The 26,563-nt window shown below is 40.3% G+C and overlaps 1 protein-coding gene and 1 long non-coding RNA gene across 13 annotated transcripts in view; one reads left to right on the top strand and one right to left on the bottom strand.

Moving 5' to 3' along the window:
* The window catches only part of DIAPH3 (diaphanous related formin 3), a 508,438-nt gene extending 501,402 nt beyond the window's left edge, over window positions 1-7,036 (bottom strand). For 9 of the 12 annotated variants that reach the window (XR_012010015.1, XR_012010016.1, XR_012010014.1 and 6 more), the window contains exon 1: window positions 6,311-6,606. Coding sequence is in view for 7 of the 12 variants with exons in the window: in XM_072782857.1 (XP_072638958.1) it covers window positions 6,311-6,490 (180 nt within the window). In the remaining 5 variants the exon portion in view is untranslated. Of the gene's footprint in view, window positions 1-6,310; window positions 6,610-6,899 lie in introns of those variants that run through there. The other 3 variants (XR_012010017.1, XM_072782860.1, XM_072782866.1) reach the window with 3 other exon arrangements.
* Window positions 6,784-24,701, top strand: LOC140608064 (uncharacterized). Its single transcript, XR_012010023.1, has 3 exons — window positions 6,784-7,048; window positions 8,763-8,881; window positions 21,072-24,701. It is a non-coding gene; the product is annotated as an uncharacterized lncRNA (long non-coding RNA).
* Window positions 24,702-26,563: the final 1,862 nt, after the last annotated feature.

Raw genomic sequence — 26,563 nt, 5'->3', positions numbered from 1 at the left:
ATCCCCAAACTGTAAATCTTCTATCCACACCAGCACCACCCCACCCACCCACATTACAGAGTCCAAAATAAAATGATACCACAAGGAAGAGATTTAGACGAATCTGATGTAAACTGTTACACCACACCTCCTTTCAATGTGATCCCTCATAACTACACCCTCTGTGTTTGTTTCCTTCGGCTGCCAAAACAATCACCACAAACTTGATGGCTTAAAACAAAAATGCATTCTCTCACCGCTGGAGCCCCGAAATCAGAAATCCGTTTCACCAGGCTCAGATCAAGGTGTTAGCAGTACCTCCCTCCCTCTGGAAGCTCTAGAGGACACCAGTTCTTTCCTCTTCCAGGTTCTGATGGCTGCCAACATTCTTGGGCTTGTGGCTACATTGACAATCTCTGCCTTAAAAATCACATCACCTTCTCCTTTTCTGTGATCAAATCTCTCTCCTGCCTCCCTCTTAAAAGGACATCTGTGTTTGCATTTAGGGCCCAGCCTGGTAATACAGAACAATGTCCCCATTTTAAAAACCTTAACTTGAAGTCCTTTTTTTCGATACAAGGTAACACTCACAGGTTTCAGGGATTAAGACATGACTATCCTTGGAGGGTGCTCATTATTCAACCTGCCACACCTGCCTCCAAATAAACCCAAAGCAACCAAGTTACTGCTCATAAATGCTATTCATAATGCCTCTTCTAATAAAAAAAAAAAAAAAAAAAAACTGTTAAGAAAGGATGGCGGTGGGTCTTTTTAGAGAATACAACTTATGGCAAGCATTTCCAAATAGTTCTCATTAATTAGCTAGTAACTTAAATATTCCAGCACCAAATTTTAACTTATCAAAACTCTTAAATCCTCCCCTAAGCTCATAATGATTATTTGATTTGCTATTTGAAAAAATTACTCCCAGTGGTAAGGTATTTCAATGCCACCCTGCTATGGAGAGAAATCTCATCAAGCCTACTCTGATTTCAACTCCACTCAAGTTCCCAGTACAATAGACAATAGTACTCCAACTTCATACCTCTTCCTACCTCACAATCTGCCTAGGATCAGGAAATTACTAATTCTGTATTCATTAAAGGTGTTACTATTTTTAATGGTTCCTGAATGAGAAAAGTAGTAAAGATTAAAATTCCCAATAGCATGGGAAAGTAATACAGGACAACAACTAAAAATTTGGAAGATAGCTTACCTGGCTTCAAATCCCATCCTCACCAACACGCAGCTGTGTGAACTAAGGCAATTCAAAATTCAACCTCTGCACTCTGCTTCTCCCAACCAGCAAACAAAGCTAAAATACCCACCTCATAGGGTTGTTGTAAGGCTTAAAGGAGAATGTGAGAGTGTGTGTGTGTAGGACACCAAGAACAGAGCTGGTTCATTAAGGTTAACTGTTATTAGTGATGATGCCCATGATGGGAGACATACAGATATTTTTTTTTTAAAGATTTTATTTATTTATTCATGATAGTCACAGAGGAGAGAGAGAGAGAGAGAGGCAGAGACACAGGCAGAGGGAGAAGCAGGCTCCATGCAGGGAGCCTGACGTGGGATTCGATCCCAGGTCTCCAGGATCGCGCCCTGGGCCAAAGGCAGGCGCCAAACCGCTGCGCCACCCAGGGATCCCAGACATACAGATATTATTGGACAGGGTGAAAAACCTCTCACAACCAAAACTGAAGGTACTATAATGACATAATTAAATAATAATTAACAATCTGTTTGATGGAAACCATAAAATTAGATGCAAGATTTACACTAAAGTCTGTGAGAACTTTTAAAGGATTTCCTAATTAAACATAAGAGCTACTCTGCCAACTAGGATCACCAAATGCACAGGCCTCCTACCAAAAAACTGGCCCACAGCCCTGAGATGTAGACTTCTCCAGAAGCCATACATCCTGTTCTCAATCTAGATATGGGGACCACCACTGTTTGTACTGCTTGTACTGTTTGTTTCTAGGAGTAGTAAAAGGTAGGAACAAAGTGCCCAATATCACTCAAAGGCATTTCATGAAAGTAGGGCAACCGTTTTATTTTGTTCTAGAGGGGAATTGGACTCAGGCTTGGATTCAGGTACTGAGAGTGTGACCTAGGACAGGGCAAAGTTTAATGATCCTGCTGAACTCTTTCTACCTTCGCACAGCCTTCTTCCAGGTACCTGCCTTGACCCCCAGCCTCCAATGGTTGCATCCTATCCCCTAGTAACTATCGCCAGCACCTCATACTCACTGCTTACCATATTTTCTACTGAAGTCAAGTCAGTTAGTTCACAAACAGCCCACACATCATTAATTTCCTGTGCAGCCAAACTATTACACATTTACAATAGAGCAATTTCTACTATTTATACAGATCTATGGGGAGAAATTCTGTACTACAAACTTTTATATACAATTCAAAAGTAACTTGAGACTCATGACTATACCTATGGTAGAAAACAAGGATGTGTTTGCTTTATCAAGCCTCAAAGTAAAACAAGATTTCAGCAGGCACCAGAGCTCGTTTGTGCCTTCCTAATCTAAGACTGGAGCAAGTGGCCAGTTACTCACTTCTACTACCAGCTTACAGCTTTGTGGAGCATGCAAAACACCAAACACCTAAATTAGCCCACAGGAGTGACATCACTAACAGGCTAACATGGCTCCATAGGAAATCAAGAGGAAGCCAAGAACTGACTCAACACCAGCAGTCCAGCAAACCAAGCTACAGAGGAATCACATGTATAGGTGATGTAGGAAGGAGTTAGGGGCAGATGGGGCTAGACAGGGAAAGATAAGGGAAAGGCTCCCAGAAATCTGTGGGCTCCCATAGATCCCAAGGACACCAAAAGGCCCAGAGACAGGCTCCTACCTATTCCAAGGAAACAGAGATAGGGCAGCAAAAACAGAAAAAAAAAATAATAAACCTGGCTCCCCAGCTCCAAAATGTTAGGGAGTATCTTCTTTTAATGGCTACCAAGTAACCACAAAAACTCACCAGACCACAAAGAAGTCATTAAGGTGTTATCAATAGTCCCTGCTCAAACCAAGACTGAACAAGGATCTCAAGGCCGTGGGCTCCCTGGCTAGGTGCTCAATAAAAGGCTGACACTGAAAGGCCTCAGTGGCAACCTTGTCGGGACCCCTCTCACTTCTGAGAGCTTTCTCTGTATCTCTGCTTAATAAACTTCTATTGCTTTGCTCACTCTTCTTTGTCCACGAAATCCATTCTTTGACTTGGTGACAGAAGAATCTAGCTCTCCACTACCAGAGGCATTGCTGAGATCTGACAAGCAAGGGACAGTCTCCAGAGATGGGTGTCCATCCTCAAAACAAGAGTTATGAGGCTGAGACTGAGAGCAGTGCGGAACCAGGCCGACTGAGAAGAGCAGCTCAGAAAGCAGGCTGGGTACAGAGTAAGGGCTCAGGATGGAACTCCGGGCTCTCTTAAGAGTCCTACTTCCATAAGAGGTGGTCCCAAATCAGTGGCACTCCCAGAAAAACACTCCGGAGAACAGCATCCCTGGTAAGGCCTCCTGGAAGACAGGTTAAGATACAGCAATGCGCTTACAAAGCTCAACAAGCACAGAAGGGAATAAGCCACCATGAGTGTGAGTCAATGCACATGGTCCAAAAACTGCACGCACCTAAACTATCAGATAAAGAACAAAAGGACTCAAACATAGGAAATGCCTAAAAAATGAAAGTAATAGGAAACAAAGAACTGTCAGGAATGACCAGGCAGATGTGAAAAAGAAATAAATGGAACCTACAGAACTAAAAAATACAGTTGACCCTTGAACAACCTAGGGGTTAGGGGCACCGATCGATCCCCATGCAATGAAAATTCGTGTATAACTTTTGACTCCCCAAAAACTTACTATCAATAGCCTACTGTTGACTGGACGCCTTACCAATAACATACACTAATTAACATAGTTAATGTTGTTCAAGAGTCAACTGTAATTGCTAAACTTAAATATCCCAAACAAGTTAAATAGCAGATTAAATATCGCTGATAACAGAATTAGTGAAATGGAAAATACAGCTAAAGAAACTACCATGTAAGCAAGAATCTAAATTAGTTTCGGGGATTAGGAATAGTCCAAATTACCTCTAAATTAATTATAAAGCCATGATTCAAATTAGACTCCTATCTAAAAACAAATACCGTGGGGGCGCCTGGGTGGCACAGTCAGTTAAGGGATCGAGTCTTGGTTTCTGCTCAGGTCATGATCTCAGGGTGGTGAGATCGAGTCCCACAGGCACTGCAATCCGCAGTCTGCCATGGAACTCTCTCTCCCATTTCCCCTGCCCCTCCCCTATATACGCACTCGCTCACGTGCTCTCTCTCTCTCTCTCTCTCTCTCTTAAATAAATAAATAAATCTTAAAAAATAAAAACAAACACTGTGTTAGACATGTTTATTAACTTTTAAGCCTCAAAGGATTGCTTTTAGAGGTCTTTTTATCTTTACAACAACCCTTTTAACGTACTTAAAGAAATGAACAGACTAGAATCCAAATCGCCAGATATATCCTTCAATGAAACTAAATCTAAATATTAGTGTAGGTTCTGTTTTCAGGACATTCTTGCTGGAAGAGTCACAGAAAATCGTACCTCATGCATTCTGGAGCACAGGAGTGAGAAATAAAACGGAATGACATTATTAACCCAGAGAGCAGCCTCTAAAAGGAAGAAAACTCATTGCCCCAGGATTCTTCTCATACTGGCTAGAATCCTGCATTTGCCAGTTTAATTCCATCCTATTCATTCCTCAACTCTGTTAAAATAACAGTAACAACATAGTTGAGCCTCCTGCAAAACTTCACCTGGCCCATGGCCATGTGGATATTTAATTTAGCAAAATTAATCCATGTTATCCCTCATTTTCAGTATTCTGATACACATTTATAGCTCAGCTCCCAGTTCATTCAACCATCATTATTAACTAACTGTTAGGCTTAGCAACTCACAACCCTCCACAAATCTCTACTCCTTTAATGTGTGTGTCCTGACTTAAATTCCTAATGAGTCTTGTTTACAGAAGGCACATGTATAATTTTACCTACAACTTAAAAAGTCTTCCATACTCCTAAGGAAAATGGACGGGTCCAATATTAAATTTTCAATTGTTTGATTCACCCCAAAGCTATCAACCCTTCAGTAATTTACTTACACGCACATATATAAAACCATCATCGCCGCCTATTTTCACTAGCTGACACCAACAAAAAGATCTGCAAGCCTCTCTGATCATGACAGCTGCCTCGGGAGACAAAGTGACTAAGAGAAGCAACCAGAATGGCGAGTTTCAAATACTTTGGCTTCTTTGCACATCTAAGCAAAACATTCCTTAGCAGTGACTACACAGCCCGCCAAGTTTTAAAATGAGTTGTTCCTATGAGAGACACCTAACACTGGGAAACGAACAAGGGGTAGTGGAACGGGAGGTGGGCGGGGGTGGTGACTGGGTGATGGGCACTGAGGGGGGCACTTGGCTGGACAAGCACTGGGTGTTATGCTAAATGTTGGCAAATTGAACTCCAATAAAAAAAAAAAGTTCTTTTTTTTAAAACGAGTTGTTCCTACTTGGGAAAATCACATCTGCCTTTAAAAAAATAAAAATAAAAAATTCTTGTCCTTAAAATTAAGTCGAAAAAGAAATCCTATCACCTAAAAGTTCACTTTGCAATGTCTGGTAGCCTCAAGACGCTAGAGGGGTGGGGAGAAGTTCGACTTAAAAAAAAAAAAAATGCAATGTTGGAAAAAAAATAAATAAATGCAATGTTGGGCAGCCCGGGTGGCTCAGCTGTTTAGCGCTGCCTTCAGTCCAGGGTGTGACCCTGGAGACCCGGGATCGGGTCCCACATCAGGCTCCCTGCATGCAGCCTGCTTCTCCCTCTGCCTGTGTCTCTGCCTCTCTCTCTCTCTCTCTCTCTCTGTCTCTATGAATAAATAAAGTCTTAAAAAAAAAAAAAAAAAAAGCAATGTTCACCTCGGTGACGTCAATACATACATACTCGACCTGCTTTTCCTGCCGGCCAAAAGGAACTTGGGGCAACTCAATGATCAGTGCATGTGACAGCCAAACGGAATTAGGCCCTGGCCTCGTAAATCTATTAGGAGATTGGCAGCTCTGGAAACCTAGAACAAAATTTCCCCACCCCATCCCCCCACCCCATCCCCACCCCCATCCCCATCCCCCAGGCACCGTGGGTCCACCCCGTGGGTCAAAGTTGAATGAACTTTTAGGATCCCGGACCCGAGCCGCGGCCCTCGGGGAAGGCAGGAGCTGCCCCAGCACAGCTCCGGGAGACACTCACGAACTTGGGGCGTTTCTCTCCAGGCTCCTCGACGGCGCCGGGCGGAGGGCGCTGGGGGCCCTTCCTGCGCGGCATCTTGCTTTCCCTGCAGCTGCGGAGCGAGGCGGAGGCGGGGTAGGGCGCCCCCGCGGCGGCGGAGCCGGGCTTCGGGTGGTGCGGCCGCGGCCGGGGCCGATCCATCTTTCCCCGCAGCTCCGGGGTGCGGCGGGGTGGGGGACAAAAGGCGGCGGCACAGCGAGCCCGCCAGAGGGGACCTGCCCGCCCGGTCCCGCCCGGTCCCGCCGCGCCGGCCCAACTCACGGCCCAACCGCTGCTGCCCGGGCCGCTGCCAGCACGTCCAAAAACTCCCGCCACCGCGGACGGCTCCGCGCCGGCCAATCAGGCGCGGCCTTGCCAATATCGCCACGCCCACGACCCGCCTTTTCCGGGCAGAGCGAAGCGTGATTGGCTGTGCGGCCCCTCCGTTCGGCCGTTCAAGCCCGCTGGCGGTCCTGGCAGCTGGGCTGTGACGCGGCCCGGGTGGGACCGGGTCCGGAAGGCGTGAGAACCTCCCGGGAATTGGGGATTGGGGGAACCGGTTCCTGCTAACCTGGAAGGGCGGGCGAGACCCTCTGCTCCACCATCTGAGAAGCACTGGAAGGAGAAGTCATCTGCCAACCCTTAAGAGTCCTACTTCCATCAGAGGGGGTCCCAACTCAGGGGCACTCCCCAGACGCGCCCCGGAGAAGAGCATCCCCGGTAAGGCCCTCCTGGGAGGCAGGCTAAGATGCAGCAATGCGCTGACAAAGCTCAACACTCGGGAGGGCCCTGGTGGGATGGGCCGCTGGGAAGAGGAAAGGGACAGATAGGGCTGGGCCGGGACCGATAAGGGGAAGGCCCCCGAGTCAGACTCCCATAAATCCCAAGGACACCGAGATGCAACACAACCAGAGATAAGGAAGCAGATCCGGCCACCGGGCCTCAAATGTTAGGGAGTATCTTCCTTTGATGGCTACAGAGTAATCGCAGAGACTCCCCAGACCCAAAACAACAACAAAACCATGCCATTCACTCAAGATGGCACAAGACACCTCAAGGCCGAAATCTCCCTAGTCAGGTTCTCTATAAAAGGCCACTCAAAAAAAAAAAAAAAACCCTCATTGGCAACCCTTTCCGGACCCCTCTCACTTCTGGGAGCTTGCTCTGTGTCTTTGCTTAATACACTACTATTGCTTTACTCTCCTTTCTCCCCAAGATTCATTCTTGGACTCCGTGAGACGAGAACCTAGCTCTCCCACATCTCGGAACCTGAAAAGGTGGTAGGCAGGTGAGAACAACAGCAACCAGGATGCTCCCAAAGGATGCTTTCTGGACCTACCGAGCACCTGCTGAGTACCTAAGTGCTGAGGGCCTGCTCTGGGGCAGCAGAAGAGTCCGCTAAAAATCAGAAAGGGCTTGGCCATGTCCCTAAGGAGCTCACAGTCTGTGGTTCACAAACCTTTACACAAATAACAAAATAATATAAATATATGGCAGTTATTTTTTTTTAAGATTTATTTATTTATTCATGAGAGACACGAAGAAAGAGAGGGAGAGACACAGGCAGAGGGAGAAGCAGGCTCCATGCAGGGAGCCCGACGTGGGACTCGATCCCCGGTCTCCAGGATCACGCCCTGGCCCAAAGGCAGACGCTCAACCGCTGAGTCCCCATAGCAGTCATTTTAAAGGTTCATTGAAAACAAAGAAGGAGGATATCCAATCTGAAGGAGCAGATCTGGAAAGCCAAAAAGAAGAGTCCATGGATTTTCACTAGGCAGGAAAGAGTGGCAGGACATCAGATACAAGACATTCTGGGTGAGAAGCAAGGCCCAGAGCGCTCAAGACCATAGAGCTGAAAAAACTTGAGGATGTACAATGAAGGGCCTGGAGCTGAAACCATGCAAGAATTTGTTGTGTATAGCCAAGATCAGGCCTCAAGGCTAAACCAGTTTTCCCACACATCAGTGTGCTTGTTCCCTCTTTTAAAGCCATGTTTTTCCTTTGAACTATTTCCTTAAGTTATCCGTCTTCTGACTACATGCAAGTGGTGTGGGCCAAGACTCTGGTAAACATGCAGTCCTGATTTGGGTACAAGAAACAACTTTAGGGGGAATCCCTGGGTGGCTCAGCAGTTTAGCACCTGCCTTTGACCCAGGGCGTGATCCTGGAGACCCAGGATCAAGTCCCACAACAGGCTCCCTGTGTGGAGCCTGCTTCTCCTTCTGCCTGTGTCTCTGCCTCTCTGTGTCTCTCTCTCTCTCTGTCCCTCATGAATGAATAAATAAATAAAATCTTTAAAGAAAAAAGAAAGAAAGAAACAACTCTAGCAACTCTGGGGAGGTTCAGAAAAGGGTCCTTAGTTCCAAGTATGTCTTCAGGCTATAGTCATTGGGTTGTTTGTTTGCTTAATATTTATTTGTTTATACTGTTCCAGACTTTCTGTGCCAGTCTTTGTCTTGAAAGAGCACATAATATTTAGGGGAAAGTCCAGGCGAACAGCAACGTCCAGAGAACTGAAGTAGTTCCTTAGGTCTTAATGACCATGAGGCCCAGGTATAAATTTTTTTCCTGTCATTTACTAGCTATGGGATGTTGAAGATGACAACTTCTTTCTTTCTTTCTTCTTTGTTTTACACTTTCTTTCTTTGCCTTTCCACCTGCAAAAGGGGATAATAATAATAATAATAATACCTAACAAACAGGGGTGTTGCCAGGCTTACACGAGATAGCATATGTAAAGTTCTCAGAAATGTCTGTGAAAGCCCTTCCCACCAGAGACCACCAGGAGGAAGGGCTTCCCACGAGGACCACTTGTAGTTGAACAAGTGGAGTTCATTACTCTCTGGGAATGAGATCATGCACTATAGAGAACTGTGGGGCTTCCCAGTAGGGAAGTATCAGAAAGGACTCAAAGGATTTGGACTTTGGTTAGGTGATAGTGGAAGGTTCCTCTGAAACCAAGTGAGGAGGGTTACTCTGGATTTCAGTGCTGTCAGGAATTGGGGACAGTAAATGATTGGGTATCCTAATAAGTTTTATCTAGGAGAATGGCAGGTAAAGAATGAGGCCAGAGGAACAACTGGGTGGCTCAGTTGAGCCACAACTGGGTGGCTCAGTGGTGGCTCAGCCTTTGGCTCAGGGTGTTATCTCCGGGTCCTGGAATTGAGTCCTGCATCAGGCTCCCCACAGGGAGCCAGCTTCTCCCTCTGCCTTTGTCTTTGTGTCTCTCATGAATAAATAAATAAAATCTTTTAAAAAATTAAAAAAAAAAAAAAAGGATGAGGCTAGAGTTGGAACTGACAATAAAGCCACAGTCATTCATAATATGGGGGCGGGGGAGGTCTTTTGTGATTTGCACTTGACCTTGCTGTTGTTTGTTCATAAACTTAGAAGTGGTCTTGTTCTGCCTCACTTCAACACAGAGTGACCTTATCCGATATTGGTGCTCTGAGAGATTATGACCATGAGGAGAACAATGTGGCTTAGCTGTGATTGTCAGGCTAGCTTTTAAAAACCTTGAGCCTTTATGTAAGTGTCAAACCAGCTACCTGATGTGAAGGGGGCTGTTCTTTTCTTTCTCCCGTCCTTGGCATATAGAAGGTACTAAGTATAAATTAACAGAAGTTATTAACAATTTATTATAATTAATTTTCAAGCTTCACATAGATTACTCTGAAATTTTTCTTATAGAAACTCTTGGGGCACCTGGGTGGCTCAGCCAGTTAAGCATCTAACTTCAACTCAGATCATGATCTCAGGGTCCTGGGATCCGAGCCTGTGTGGGGCCCTGTGTGTCCCTCTCCCTCTGCTTCTCCCCCTGCTCATGCTCTCTCTCAAATAGATAAAATCTTTAAAAAAAATTCTTTGCAACTGCAATGCATCTGTGAAAAATAATAATTTTGTCTAAGCTTTACATTTTTAAAAGTACATTTTTAATTTGCTTATTATTTAAACTTTACAATAGCATGCATTGCTTCTCATTCTGATACCCCTGCAAGAAGATGTTATACCCCACTGAGTCAATAGTTTTGGAAACACGCCCCATGGGCCAGGGGTTGGACAAAATTTAATGAGACAAAAGGTAGGCCTGAAGAAGCTTGGAATCCAAAAATATCTTTCTTTCCTTTACCATTTCTGTTCAGTCTCAACATCCAGACAATGACTAATGCAATTTTTGTGAGGGTTCACTCCTAATGACAGGAGAGAATGGTGTGAAAAGTTGAGGGAAAGGATGTATCATTCCCAATCTATTTTTTTAATGACAATTTTATGAGGCACCATTTTACCCTTATCATATTGGCAAATATTACAAAGTCTCATGTCACCAAGTTTTGGCCAAGATGTAGGGATTCCTACAAAGATGACTAGAGTGGTACAACCACTTTGGACAGCAAACTTGGTAAGATCTAGTAAAGGTGAAGATACATGTACCTGTGACCCAGCACTTCCATGTCTACAGGTCTCCTTGGAGAAGCCCAAAGGTACCCATACAAAGATACTTCTTGAACACTTCATAATAGCAAAACAGAGCAAACTGTTTCACCATCCTGCAGTCACAGAAAGAATAAAAACCCACAGAGGTTTATTATAGGATAGAATCCTATATTGTATTGAAAATAAATAACTGGGTCTGTGGTGCTTGGGTGGTTCAGTGGTTGTGCAGCTGCCTTTGGCTCAGGTCGTGATCCCAGGGTCCTGGGATCGAGTCCCACATCAGGTTCCCCATGGGGAGCCTGCTTCTCCCTCTGCCTGCATCTCTGCCTCTCTCTCTGGGTCTCTAATGAATAAATAAATAAAATATTTTAAAAATAAAAATAAATAATGGGTCTACATGTAGATCTATCTCAAGAATAAAAGGGAAAATCAAGTGGCAAGTACACTTAGTGTGTGTGTGTGTGTGTGTAAAAACACGAAGGAAATATACCCCCAAACTTCACCTACTCCCAGAGAGTAAAGGAAGAAGAGGTAAGTAATTGAAGCTGCGACTTTGTAGCTAAGGTATCTGTAATGTTTTATTTATTAAAAGGGAAAGATCTGGGCAGCCCAAGGTGGCCCAGCGGTTTAGTGCTGCCTTCAGCCCAGGGCGTGATCCTAGAGACCCGGGATCGAGTCCCACGTCGGGCTCCCGCATGGAGCCTGCTTCTCCCTCTGCCTGTGTTTCTGCCTCTCTCTCTCTCTCTGTCATGAATAAATAAATAAATAAGATCTTTAAAAAAATAAAAAATAAAAGGGAAAGATCTTAAGTCAATCTAGGAAAATATCAACAAGTATTTCATCTCAGTGGTGGGTATATTTGTGTCTATTTTACTATTTTCTATAATTTTCTGTTTGTCAGATATGTTTTATATTCAGTTTTTAACAAAATATACAAATTAATAGAAATATAGGAACTTTGGAGATCTCTCCCTTAACTCTTTCCATTCCTCAAAAATCTTAATTTAGTGGCATTGAGACCACAATGAGCTATTAAATGCTGGTAGGGAAAAATGAAATAATTAATATTCTTTTAGGATGATTTTAATTTTTTTTACTTTAAGTAATAAAATATTCCCTTCCCACTACATGTCTTCCACTTTTTTTATTCTCTCCTATCACATGCATTTTCCTTCTCTCCCTCAAATTAATACAGAGGCAGAGAACCAGGAACAAACAACAAAAAACACTGCATTTCCCTCTTTCTACAAATTTCTCAACAAATCCGAGTTCTACAAAAGAAGTTTTGTAGTTCTACAGAAACACTACCAAAAAGATTACAAATTCAGTGCTTTGCTGTGCATGCTTTCCAAGGAGTCAGTGGATTAGGAAAAGAAACATAATTGCAAGCCTAATTCAAGGCCTAATTTATGTGGCTTGACCACTTTCTCCATTGCTTTACCACCTTACTGCAGTGGAGGCGTACCTCATTTTACAAAAGTTCTATAGCACTTCGTACTTAATCACAGGGTTTCAGAATAATTACCTGGCCATTAGCACTGACTTGGCACCTTCATTTCAAACCTTCAGTAGCAAAATATACTAGTGTTGCTTACCCTGCTGGCTTTGCGGCCTGGGTCCTTCCACATTTTCCACCTGCTTGTCTGTGTTGGTTTAAATTGCTGCTGTTTTACAACATAATGTAAGATGGGGAGAAAGCAAATCATACACACAGAATGCTCACTGATATAATCATATAATGTACGTATGTAAATCTCAGCCCTATTGACATTTGATAATTCTTATGATGGGGGTAGAAGAGGCTGTCCTGTGCCTTGTAGGATGTTTAGCAGCATTTCTGACCTCAGCCACTAGATGTCACCAAAAATCTCGCAAGACTGCCAAATATCCCTGAAGGGCTGAGTAATAGTCCATTGTATGGATATACCACCTTTTGTTTAGCCATTCATCAGTTGATGGACATTTGGGTTGTTTCTTTTGACTGTTACAAATAATGCCACTATAAATATTCATGGACATGGTGTCACAGGGGCACAAGTATTTATTTCTCTTGGATATATGCAAAGGAGAGGAAATGCAGGGTCATATGGTTACTCTATGTCTAAAGAACTACCAAACTATACCAAAGTGGCTGCACCATTTTACATTCCCACCAGTAGAGCATGAGGTTTCCAATTTTGCCCTAGCTTTACTAACATTTTTTTTTTACCTGACTTTTTGAATCTAGCCATGCTAGTGGGTGTGAAGTGTTATCTCATTATGGTTTTGATCATCCATCTGCTTTTCATAAATAAAATGGTATTGGAATACAGCTATGCCTATTCTTTTACATATTGTCCAGAACTCCTTTTTCTGTACAACTGTAGACCAGAGTAGTTGCAACAGAGACCATCTGGCCTGCAAAACTTAAGCTGTTTACTATCTGGTCCTTTATAGAAATTTTATTTCTGACCCCTGCTAAAATGATTTCCATACCCCCACCCACCCCTTGGTATATCACAATTAATTCTGTTATTTCTTTTTTCTTGATGAGAGTAGTATTCTAGTAAGAAGCAAATATTAATTTTGGACAAATGTTCACAATAGAGCTAAATACTTGTTTGCCATGTTACACACTTATGCAGGATTTAACACTTTAAAAAAAAATCTGTTTAGCAAGGTCAACAAGATCTTGCCACCATAGTGAATCACTGTGAACAGAGTTGATTTAAGGTAGGTATGAAAAGCAAAATTATTATAGGAATATGTGATTCTTCTTAAAACACGTTTAAACAATTTGTTCTCTGATAAGTTTTCTCCAGGGTCTTTTGCTGTAAGTTCAGATAGAAATTCTTCATAGGGAATATAATTAGTATTACACAGTTTAATGTCATGCTTAATAGTTTCCCAGAATGTTTTGATTAGAAAATTAATCTGCCCATGTTTGTGGATGATAGAGCTGTGTAAAAGATAACAGGAATATTCCTGTTAGTGTGAGACACTTAACTAAGGTTCAATTGAAAGTGTTAGATGTCACTACCAGATTGCACTCCCAATATTTGAAATAAATAGCAAAAAAGAATTAAGGAATTATTAAGACTCTTGTAAGATTACAATTTAATTCCCTCACACTAAGCACAATTACTAAAGCCCAAATATAATTTGTTGAGTCACCTGGATAACGATTTGTCTGACAATAGCAAAGAACAATGATGTCACTCAAAGGTAAAAATGCATGTAAAATCTGTTGGAAGAATTCCATGGTGCTCAATAGAGGTTTTCAAATTTTCTTTTTCTTTCATCTATGTCTCTATCTCATCATCATATATGTTTTTCCTTTTTTGGCCTCAGGTGAAATGATGTGTTTCCGACATTATATAAAATCAAAGGTACATGTGACCTGCCTTTGCTTGAGGTCTGTCCTCAAGGCATCCATTTTGCACATTGTTTTGTGTTCTAATTCTGTAAGCTGAACCCATCTTAATATAGTAGACTAAAAATTGTTTTCTCAATTTGCGGTGATTAATGTATTGATGTTTCTATTTGATCATGGAAAGGTAATTAGTTGCAATAATTAGCAAAGTTAACATCCTTACCTATTTGCTGATGGTGTCTGAAATATCCAGTTTCCTGTGCAACCAAGCTCTACCCATACACTGTCCTGAAACCATGGCCTCTCCATTTGCAGCTGCTGAGGACAGTATCCATTTTCAAATTAATTTATCTTTTGAGATCTCACGGACCTATCACATTGTATAGTTTCAGGTATACAACATAGTGATTAGATATTTGTAGATATTGTGAAATGTTCACCACATTTAGTCACTATGCACAGTCCCCCCCCCCCATTTTTTTTTTCTTGTGATGAGTATCTTTCTTTAACATCTCACTTATTTTTCTCATCATCTCTTTAAACATTCTTTACCTGCCCTCTGCTCTGGCTTTTCTCTCTCTTTTCTCATCTTCTGTGTGTCTCTCCTCCAGAGTCTGCCCCTAGATAGAAAGCCTGATTCAGTTCCACTTTGTGTGAATAATAAAATCACCGTAAGAGTTCATGCTTACACATTACAAGCTCGCCTCAGTTTACTCATCTGTATAATGAAGAGGTTAAATTGTGTTTCTCAGCTATTCCAACTAAGATGCTCAGAGCTCTAAGCTTCATATCAGTACCTCAACGGCTGCCACAGAAGGTGAGGGAAAGGCATCAGAAATGGCATGTTTCTGGCCCATCTCCCCACTGGCATTTAAACCAACGCTGTTTTTACCTGTTGTATGTATTAGTGTTTAGCATGTGATTTCATATGAAACAAAAAAGAATTCTGCAAAAAAGGAAAAACTTTATAAATGAAATGGGTCTACATCAGTGTTTGTCAACCTTTTATTTATTATCACCCCCTTAACGAGTCATTGCAGACATTTTTCCTTAATCACCCCATGAAATGTTAATACCTTAGATATACTATATATTTATGTTATATATAATACATGTAAATATATAGAGAAATAGATAAAATATATTATATATATATATATCTGAGAATCTTTATGTCCATTCATAAAACCGGAAAAATAATCTATAAGTGTGTCATCAAGATTAATTGAGGTGACATATATGAAGGAGTTCTGGCAAAGTGCCTGGCATATAGTATATGATCAATAGTGTTAATATTCCTTCACTTTAAAAGTCCCCTCTCGGGGATCCCTGGGTGGCTCAGCATTTTAGCATCTGCCTTCAGCCCAGGGCGTGATTCTGGAGTCCTGGGATTGAGTCCCACATCAGGCTCCCTGCATGGAGCCTGCTTCTCCTTCTGCCTGTATCTGTGCCTTTTGCTCTGTGTTTCTCATGAATAAATAAATAAAATCTTTAAAAAAAAAAAAAAAAGAAGTCCCCTCTAGTCCGACATTCTATGAAATGGCAATTCTACTTGGATATTCCTTTTAAATACCTAACAAAACTGAGCCTCTCACAATTCCATTACCAACTGCCAATGTTTACCAATACCACCACAGTTCTTCAGGATTCCAGACAGAAATCCTGAAAGCTCTCTTTGACTTTTCCTTCTCTTTGATAAATTACACTCAAGTCAAGGGATTATAGGGTCAACAGTGAACGACACCTTGAAATCTAGGAAGGAGAAATGAAATAAGGTTGCCTCTCTAAGAACTGAACTAGTTAAATTAGCAGATAATGGGAAGCTATTGTTGTTTCTGGGTTAGAAGACCGATAACTCCGACTTCAAGAGTATATTAATTAATCAATGTAAAGAAAAATATTCATCAAGAGTTTGGTGGTCAGAATTAGGAAGGGAAAAAAATGATACTATCCCACAGACACCTAAAGTGCACCACAAACAAAAGTGAACTCAGCAGCTCTCTCTCTACCTGCCTTTTACCCCTTGAGCTCGCCTCAGTGAATAGCCACACAGCCTACCCAGTTATCCAGGCAGAGGCCTGCTCCATTTCACATTCAGCCTCTAAATCCTGTCCATTCCTCCTCCTTAATCCCCCTCAAATCCATTCTCTCCACACTATTGCCTTTGTCTCAGATCAGGCTCTGCTGATCAGTCTGCTCCTCCAGACTGAGCCAGCCTCAGTCTACTTTCCCTGATACCCCTCTAATCCCTCTGTGCACTCTGCAGCCCAGGGCCACAGCACCCTGCAAAGGTTATCCAATCTGCTCCTTACTCCTTCAGTTTAAAATCCAGCTATTTGGGGCACCTGGGTGGCTTTGAGTGTCTGCATTTGGCTCAGGTCGTGGTCCTGGGGTCCCAGGATCGAGTCCCACATGGGGCTCCCTGCATGGAGCCTGCTGCTCCCCCTGCCTGTGTCTCTGCCTCTCTCTTTGGGTTTCTCATTAATAAATAAATAAAATCTTTAAAATAAATAAAATCCAGCTACTCTGGGTACCTGGGTGGTTCAGTCAGTTAAGGGTCTACCTTTGTCTCAGGTTATGATCCCAGGGTCTTGGGATTGAGCCCTGAGTTGGGCTCCCTGCTCAGTGAGGAGTCTGCTTCTCTCCCTGCTCTCCTCCTATTCACAATCTCTCATTCTCACTCATTCTCACTCTCTCTCAAATAAATAATAAAATCTTTAAATAAATAAAGTAAAATCCAGCTATTTTGCCTCCACACCCCTCCAAGACCTCAAAAGAATAGGAGGGAAAACCTTTCAAGCAGAAGCTACCACAAATCAGCATGGCAATCCTGCCTTGACTAGAGAATGAGCAGCAGAAAAACATTTTCACTAGTTGCTTGATAGCGTGAAACTTCAATTGTCTTTAAAGAAACAAACTCAGACCCAAGCCTGGATCACCTAATGGAATAACCTCTGAGTTTATAGACTTAGCTAGTCATCTGTACTCAGCAGAGATTTTTCTCCACACTCTAAGAAGACGTTGACTTTTCTTCCTGGACACGAAGAACAGATTTGCATTGTAATAAGCAGAGAATTCACTCATTTATTGTCAGTGTCAAAATGTTCCTGTTTACTTTTTACAAATCATTTCTCTGCAAACTCTGTTCCATTTCTCAGTACTCTTCGACTATTCCTATAATAAGGAAGCCTGATTCATAGTTTTGTATTGTTTAAATTACTATATATTACCTGTCTTCCTGTCCCTAGTTTCAATTTTACCGTAAAATCCCCCCCTAACTCTACAACTTAGACCTAGATTGCCATCTCTCTTTCTTTCCTTTTCCAATAAATCTTTTCCCTTACCTTAGGTTGTGTCTTTATAAGTAAGTTTCCAAGGTTTTCCTTTTCTTAAAGGCAAAACACTGGAGCCTAATTACCATCTCACCATATGGTTTGTCTTCTCTTCTTTATTCCTCAAAACTATCACGCAGTTCTCCTGCAATTGCTATCGAAATTCATCTGACCTCCTCCCATTATATTTGTACACCTCTAAACTTACCATCTGCCGTTGTCCTTCAGCTGGTTACTAAATCCTGAATTCATTTTAAGGTCTTGCCATTTCTATAACTCCATTCTTCACCTCTCTCGGTTATATGAGTCCTGAGACCTGATTTCCACTTCTTACTAACAGGAGGGAGTGAATTGTTGTAAACAAAATAAAACATCCTCTCTTCATTTACACTGTGACAAGGAAGAGAGGCACCTCACTCACTTCCCAAACAGTGGTCTTGAGCGAAGACAGACTGCTCTGGAAAAGGAAGAAATGATGAGCATTATGGAGGATGCTGGGAAGACAGTTCAGGTACCCACAAAACCGTGCAAACCGGTGTGAGCCCTCCATCAAATCACTGCTGAACCTTCACGTGCAGGCCTGATCTATTTACTTTTAAAACCAAGTATTTCTGTCCTTAATAAATTTGCCCACATGCCTTTTTTTGAAATTAGTCCAGTTCCAGCAAACTTACTACAGTGAGGTTGCAGAGGACAGGACCTCATCCTAATATTTCATAATGTGAAGCACATGGGCTTTTCCATCTAATGAGTACACATGATTGCTTGCATCTTGTCCTCGTCCTACCTGGCTTTACTCCTCCGGTAAAAGCATCCCTGTCTTTGAGTTCTGTCTCAATAAAACAGCAGCTGACCTCTGCTGTCGTTTCAGTTGACCATAGATGGAGTTTTCTCTGCCTCTCTATATCTGTACAAACTTAGAATGACCAGTATCACAAACTGAATTTCAGATGTAGATAAGCCCTGCTTTTATATGGAAGTAAGATACCATTTTCATTTGTTTCCAACATAATGAAATGTGAAAATGTACCCATTATCAGGGAGATGGTTTACCCACCAATCGCCCAGTGGTTCTAGTCAAAAGAGAGAACTTCATATAGTAATATATTGTGTGTAAAAGCATTTTATAAACTGGAAACTACTCTACACATGTTATAATTTTCCCTGGTGTGCATTTGCTACATGCTACATAGGTATCATATAGTTCTACTTTCAAAAAAAATGTATTTTAAGTATTTATATATTAAAATATTACATATAAATGATATATATATATTTTTTTTTTTTTAAGAGTAGCTAACATTAGTTTTCATTCCATGGACGATCTAATTGATGCTGTGAAGTCAGCTAAAGGCATGGCAGATGGCAGGAAAACAAGATTTAGTGTTAAAACTGTGTCATAAATCATTCATAAGTGAATAATTTATTCTTCAGAGATAATCAGGGTTTGTTGGTATCACAACCTGAGGACTGATAGAAAGTAGAGATTTGAAGACATGTTTGTCACAAGTGTTTCCATTGAAAGTTACAAATTCTCAACCCAAACTAGCTTAAGCACAGAAGGACTTTATTTTCCTACAAAGCAGAGAAAAATACTAAGGAAGTTCACATTCTAGGAGGAACTAGATTTCAGAAACTAGACCAGAGACCAGAACTGGCTACATAATTTACAAAATGAAAAAAAAGAAAAAAAACACAAAACCATGATGCCTTTGTTTAAAAGTCATTAAAAATTTCACCATGGCTATAGCGAAGCATTAAACCTTCTGTGCTAGCCCTTCCAAATTCAGAATCCTGTATAACTGTACAGGTTGCATGCCCAGAAAGCTCGTTCTGCTAGAGATTCAAGTCAACCGGGACCTCCTTTCTCTCTTCCTCCCTAATATCTCTCACATCTACTTTTCTCCCCTTCTTTTTAAATGATTTCTTCATTCTGAGACCCTACTTACAGTGGCATGGCCAAGCAATCTTCTTTGCTAATTCAAGCAAATTAAGTTGAGAAAGAGCTTTGATTGATCACACTGGAGTGAAATGTCTTACTTTGTTGAGGGGACCCAGCAGGGGCAGCAGAGATCTACAAGCGGGATCCTGGGATGCACAGATACAGCCACATGGAATTGTGGAATTCCTTATAAGAGCCAATAAAAACGAGATAGAACAGTATCTTGAACAGGCAATTTCAGATAACTGAAATTACCACATAAAACCCACTGGGTTTGGACACTTAGGTGGTTCAGTTGGTTAAGCGACCAGCCCTTGATTTCAGTTCAGGTCATGATCTCAGGGTCATGGGATTGAGCCCCACATTGGACTCCACAGTGGGCATGGAGCCTGCTTAAGATTCTCTCTCCCCTTCTCCCTCTACTACTTCCCCACTGTCTCTAAAAAAAAAAAAAATAAATAAAATAAAATAGTAATAACCATTGGGATTGACTTGTTACCCTAACTGGTTATAGTTTTTTAATCTTTCTGGCCCATGGTTATGAAGATGAAATGAGATGATTAATATTACACTATGAACATTCAATAATTATTAGTCTCTTCTACATGTCCTAATGTTAGTGTGGACCTTGGGTATAAAAAATTTTATCATTAACTTGGGATAGTAGTACAGCTTTCAAGTTATATATATATAAAGAAAAACTGCACAGCGATTGACTGGTTCTAAACCTTTCTGCAAAATTGACATATAGAATGGTTGAGAGAAAGCCAGAGGACAAGGTAGGGTAGATGACAAGAAACCTGTGTGATAGTATGAAGACTATGATTTTTTTCCAGAGCAGGTTTTCATAAGTACAGCCAATGTCCATTATTTTTAAGGATTTGATGTGTCCTTTAGTTCCCCTAAGTAAAGACGAACAGTCCATAATAAAAAATAAAACTCTTCTGAAGATTTGGAGATAACAAGAGGAAATTTTTAAAATTTACCAAATACAACTTTCCTAAGAATCCTAAGAAGCCCTTTTATGAACACTCCCCAGCTGCCATTACCTATTATGATATCCAGATTATTTTATTTCTGGGTCTTTCTCATTCAACTTTTGAGCTATATTCCAGAGTTTCCTTTCTTTTACACATGAGTATACCTTAACCCATGTATTATTGAAAATTTATTGAAGATTAGAAAGAGCTCTCTGCACCTTCAGAGAGAAAGGAATTAAGTTTAATTTCTAGGAAAAGCTAAACAGGGAATTACAGACAAGAGAATTGGTAAAAGAAAAACATAAAAGGTAGAAGCAATGTTTTGCTTTCACCACACAGAGTAACATGGAGAATTACCCAATCACCAGTATAAACAGTCAGATTTCTAAAAACCTTAAACATTCTGAAAACGATTTAACTATCTTAATCCTCAACTCTGTTTTACTATTGTTAATATGGATTATACCTTCAGAACTAAATTGAGGAGTAAAAAACATTTTAACATGGTAGATGACTAGTAGGTTTTTGTATGTGCATATTTGCAAAACATAAAATATAACTGAAAATATACTATAAACTGTTTTATGTGTACTGATTCATGGAACCTTCTCTGTAATATATTTAATCCTTATTTTCTCATGGAGAAAGCATACTAAGTGTTTAATATACAACCCATGTTTCTCTCTCTCTCACTCTCAACTAGGAGGAGTCAAAGCCTTTGTAATGGTCCTAGAAAAGCAAGAGCCGCAAGATGGATTTTCACATGCATTCAGAGAAAGCTGGGACCAAACAAATAGTCTATCTGCCTTAATTACCATGTATAAGATTGGACAACAGATGTTCTCCTACATGTGGTTTGCTAATTTATTTCATTCTTTCTGTCCATTTACATGATTCATTCTGAAAATTAGTATTGAGAAAGTGTAATCGAATCTTCTGCTCCTCTTGGTAAACAAAATCTAATTTCTCACATTAATATGTCATCTTTCAATACCAAAACTTAGAGAAAATTTGTATTACAACTACCACCCTACACCATGCGCAAATTAAAAACCCACACCATTTTTTAGCTCCATACAAATGTGCCAAGGTGCATTCTTTTAAGAACAGCAGGGGAAAGCAGACAAACACAGCTGCTACCACACTATCATGCTATATTTAACATCTATAAAAGGTGATTTGACTTTTACTCACAAATCCTGGCAAAATTTGATCACTACCCCCCCTCCTATTCGTATACATTCACGTCTTCCCTGGAAGTCTGGAAATTTGCCCACAATTATATTTAAAGCCATAATTTAAATGTGATTAGTTTTGAAAGAAATGAATGACTTATACTAAAATTACTCAACATCAAGCATGTTCTAGAAAATCTTTTAGATCAGCATCCATTTTTCTATTATGTCTAACTAATACTAGTAATACTAAAGTGTCTTGATCCACTTAAGGAGGATACCGACTTGGTTTTCCATTATATAGTATAGCTGACCATAGGATATTTAAATTGGTTTCAAATTTTACGTTAATGTTCTTACTGCTGTCCTGTTACCTTAATTCATCTTAGTATTTTATGGTGTTAGACATTACTGTCTGCATAATGATCATAGAAGCTTTAAATGTAGCGTCTCATTTTTCCTTATTAATGCTGCTACAAAACTTCACTTCTTCACAAGAAATGATCATATTATATACATATTTAGAAAAAGATAATTATATCATTGAATGATACTGCCTTACATGGTACTTTAATTCTCGTGTGGTGTGTAACTTGATTGTAAGCACCAGAGAATATGTACTAAGTTTACCATTTTTTTAATTATAAAAACAAAATAAATATGGTAATAAAAAATCCAACATTACAGAAGATTAAGACACTAAGCAAAAATCTCCCATTCTTTACTCCTAGTTCTATTTAGCAGAGATAAACATATTTAGCCATTTTAATTTCAAGTTCTTCTGGTCATTACCTCTATATTACTGAATATTATACTTAGGCCTTGTTTTCTAAATTTATCAGCACTCAACAGTATCAACTGACTTTATTAGGAAAGAAAATTAGCTCCCTTCTACTCCCTCTGCTATCTCCTACTCTCAATTTTTGCTAATCTAATTTTTATTTCTGTTGATTAGTTACCTTTATTTTTATGTATATATATTCACACAAATATTTTTGCATTTATAAGCACATAAATGTGCTAATATGGTATATGTTTTGTCTTAATACAATTTTTCCTGCGTTTTGTTTTTATGTTTTGCTTAATTCTCCCCCCCTTAATTCAGAAACACAGTCTTTCCCCATTAGCACATGTTTACAATCTATTAGGAATCCTTTGATATTTCTTCATGATTATGTAAACATATAAAACTTTCATCTTGCTTAATGGGTATAGAGTTGTAGCTTGGCAAGATGAAAAAGTTCTGAAGATCTGTTACACAACAATGTGAATATACCTAACACTAATGAACTGTGCATTTAAAAAGGATTAAAATGGGTAAATTTTATGTTATGGGTTTTTACCACAATTAAACTTTTTCTTAAAATAAATGATTATATAATCACATGTGTATGTTGGTGTATAGGAAGTCTTCACTTTGCATAGGTGCTACCCAAAGCAATTTCACTTACCACAGCATTCAGTGAAATAATACCAGTGCCCCAAGAGTATGGTTCAAATTTCAGTTGCCATGATGTATTAGCTGTGAATAATTGCATAAAGTACAAACTTGGGGCCTAGCTTGTTAGCCCACAGCAACATGTAAGTAACAAATGTGATCACTAACCAATCACGTCCCTTCTTTCAAAATCTGTTGATGATTGGTCACTGCACATTTTTTAAAAAAGATTTTATTTATTCATGAGAGACACAGAGAGAGAGAGAGAGGCAAAGACACAGGCAGAGAGAGAAGCAGGCTCCCTGCAGGGAGGGAGCCCAACATGGGACTCTATCTGGGGACTCCAGGATCATGCCCTGGGCCCGAAGGCAGGAGCTAAACTGCTGAGCCACCCAGGGATCCCCTCACTGCACATTTTTAATTCAGGTCACCCACAGATGGAAAACTGTATAGTTGGGTTGCCTCTTTCTCTGCCAGTGATAAAACCACATGATATTTCACAAAATTTAAATAATCAAAAGAGAGAAATGGGCTGCAAAGATGAAATAGCAGCAAAGATAGAAAAAGTAATAATGCTGGAAGTGAAATTCAAATCAAATATAAATGGAGCTTAAGAGAAATAACTGAGTATGGAAATATTGACACTGCAGCCATTCAGGAGACTCTAGTTATGCACCCAGAGGAACTTAGGCAGGTGGATTTAACAGAAATGAGCAAAGTGTGTGGTTAAAAGAATCATGTCGGGATCCCTGGGTGGCGCAGCGGTTTAGCGCCTGCCTTTGGCCCAGGGCGCGATCCTGGAGACCCGGGATCAAATCCCACGTCGGGCTCCCGGTGCATGGAGCCTGCTTCTCCCTCTGCCTGTGTCTCTGCCTTTCTCTCTCTCTCTCTCTCTCTGTGTGACTATCATAAATAAATAAAAAATTAAAAAAATAAAAATAAAAATAAAAAAAATAAAAGAATCATGTCCCAGAGGGAGTGACACCATCGAAAAATTCACATTAAAGGAATCTCTGAAGATATTTCACAACATTGAAAGTGCAAAGGATAGGGGTACCTGGGTGGCTCAATAGTTGAACACCTGCCTTCAGCTCAGGGCGTTATCCGGGGTTCGGGGATCGAGTCCCACATTGCACTCCCCACAGGGAGCCTACTTCTCCCTCTGCCTATGTCTCGTCTCTCTCTGTGTGGTCTCTCATGAATAAATAAAATCTTTTTTTTAAAAATTGCAAAGGGCAAAGTGTCAGAAACTGAAACAAACTCATAAAGAAGTATGACAACTCCCCAAAGCATGGAAGAGATCCTGCACTGTTTTGTAAGTTATCCAGTGAAAAGAAGACAGCATTTTTACAATTATTCTTTTTTTTCCCCATTATAATAAGTGTACTCTTTAATACTCATTACCTATTTCTTCCATCTCCCACCACCTCCCCTCTGGTAACCATCAGTTTGTTCTCTGAGGTTAAGAGACGGTTTCTTGATTTCTCTTTCTTTTCTTTTTCCTTTGCCCCTTAGTTTTGTTTCTTAAATTCTACATATGAGTGAAATCACATATGGCATTTGTCTTTCTCTGACTTATTTGGCTTAGCATAATAGTCTCTAGCTCTATCCATGTTGTTGCAAATGGCAAAATTTCACTCTTTTATGGCTGAGTAATATTCATATATATATCACCTCTTCTTTATTCATCTATTGATGGACATGTGGGCTGCTTCCATAGTTTGGCTGTTATAAATAAATAATTCTGCTATAAACATAGGGGTGCATGTATGTCTTTGAATTAGTGTTTGTGTATTTTTTTAGATAAATACCCAGTATTACAATTAATAGATCATAGGATAGTTTTATTTTTTAACTTTCCGAGGAACCTCCATACTATTTTCCAGAGTGGCTGCACCAGTTTGCGATCCCACCAACAGTGCCAAGTGTTCCTTTTTCTCCACATCCTTGCCAACACTAGTGTTTCTTGTGTTTTTTATTTTAGCCATTCTGACAGGTGTGAAGTGATGTCTCATTGTAGTTTTGATTTGCATTTCCCTGATGATGGGTGATGTTGAGCATCTTTTCATGTGTCTATTGGCTATCTGCACATCTTCTTTGGAGAAATGTCTTCTGCCCATTTTTTAAATTTTTTAAATATTTTATGTATTTATTCATGAGAAACACAGAGAGGAGAGAGAGAGGCAGAGACACAGGCAGAGAGAGAAGCAGGCTCCATGCCGGGAGCCTGACGTGGGACTCGATCCTGGGTATCCAGGATCATGCCCTGGGCTGAAGGCGGCGCTAAACCACTGAGCCACCCTGGCTGCCCTTCTGCCATTTTTTAATTGGACTATTTATTGGGGAGTAGCTGAGTTGTATAAGTTATTTATATATTTTGGATACTAACCCTTTATTGGATGTATTGTTTAAAAATATCTTTTCCCATTCCACAGGTTGTCTTTTAGTTTTGTTGGTTGTTCCTTTGCTGTGCAGAAACTTTTTATTTTGGTGTAGTCGCAATAGTTTATTTTTGCTTCTCTCTCTCTTACCTAAGGAGACATATCTAGAAAAATTTTGCTGTACCCAATGTCAGAGAAAATCCTGCCCGTGTTCTCTTCAATGATTTTTATGATTTCAGGTCTCACACTTAGGCATTTAATCCATTTTGAGTTTATTTTTGTGTATGATATAAAGAAGTGGTACAATTTCATTCTTTTGCATGTAACTGTTCAGGTTCCCCAACACCACTGAAAAGAATGTCTTTTTCTCATGGCATATTCTTTCCTCCTTTGTCAAAGATTAATTGACCATATAAATTGGATTTGTTTTTTTTTTTCTGGGTTTCTATCCTGTTCCATTGATCTGTTTCTTTGGGTTTTTAAAATTTTGTTTGTTTGTTTGTTTGTTTGTTTGTTTATTATTTGCCAGCACCATACTGTTTTAATTACTACCACTTTGTAACATAACTTGAAATCTGGAATTATGATACCTCCAGTATTTTTTTTTTCTTTTTCAAGGTTGCTTTGGCTATTCTAGGTCTTTTGTGGTTCTACACAAGTTTTGAGATTGCTTGTTCTAGTTCCAATTATTCTTGATAAGTTTGTTTTAATACATTTTTTACAAAGAAATAAAATGCTTTAACTCTTAATTTTCTTCATGTTAGTTTACGGTGTACTGAATAAACGTTAGTTTTACAATTTATTAATTTCTCCATACATTTATGACTAATTGACCCAGAAGTTTTAATTTTTGACTACATTTTTAAAGGCTTTAGAACAATCATAGTTTTATCCATTGATTATTTTTTTAAAGATTTATTTATTTATTCATAGACACAGAGAGAGAGAGAGAGGCAGAGACACAGGGAGAGGGAGAAGCAGACTCCATGCAGGGAGCCCGATGTGCGACTTGATCCTGGGTCTCCAGGATCACACCCCAGGCTGCAGGCGGCGCCAAACTGCTGTGCCACCAGGGCTGCCCTATCCATTGATTATTAAGATAAATTTACATGATTTCAGCTTGCATGCTTGTTTATTTGTTTGGGGGGTCTTACTCCACTTGCAAAAAGATAATGCCTGTATAGGCATAATTCCTGTATAT

This window comes from Canis lupus, chromosome 17, assembly GCF_048164855.1.
Source record: "Canis lupus baileyi chromosome 17, mCanLup2.hap1, whole genome shotgun sequence".
NCBI lineage: Eukaryota > Metazoa > Chordata > Mammalia > Carnivora > Canidae > Canis > Canis lupus.
Note: the sequence above shows the minus strand (reverse complement) of the source record. Positions and strands in the feature narration are given on the sequence as shown.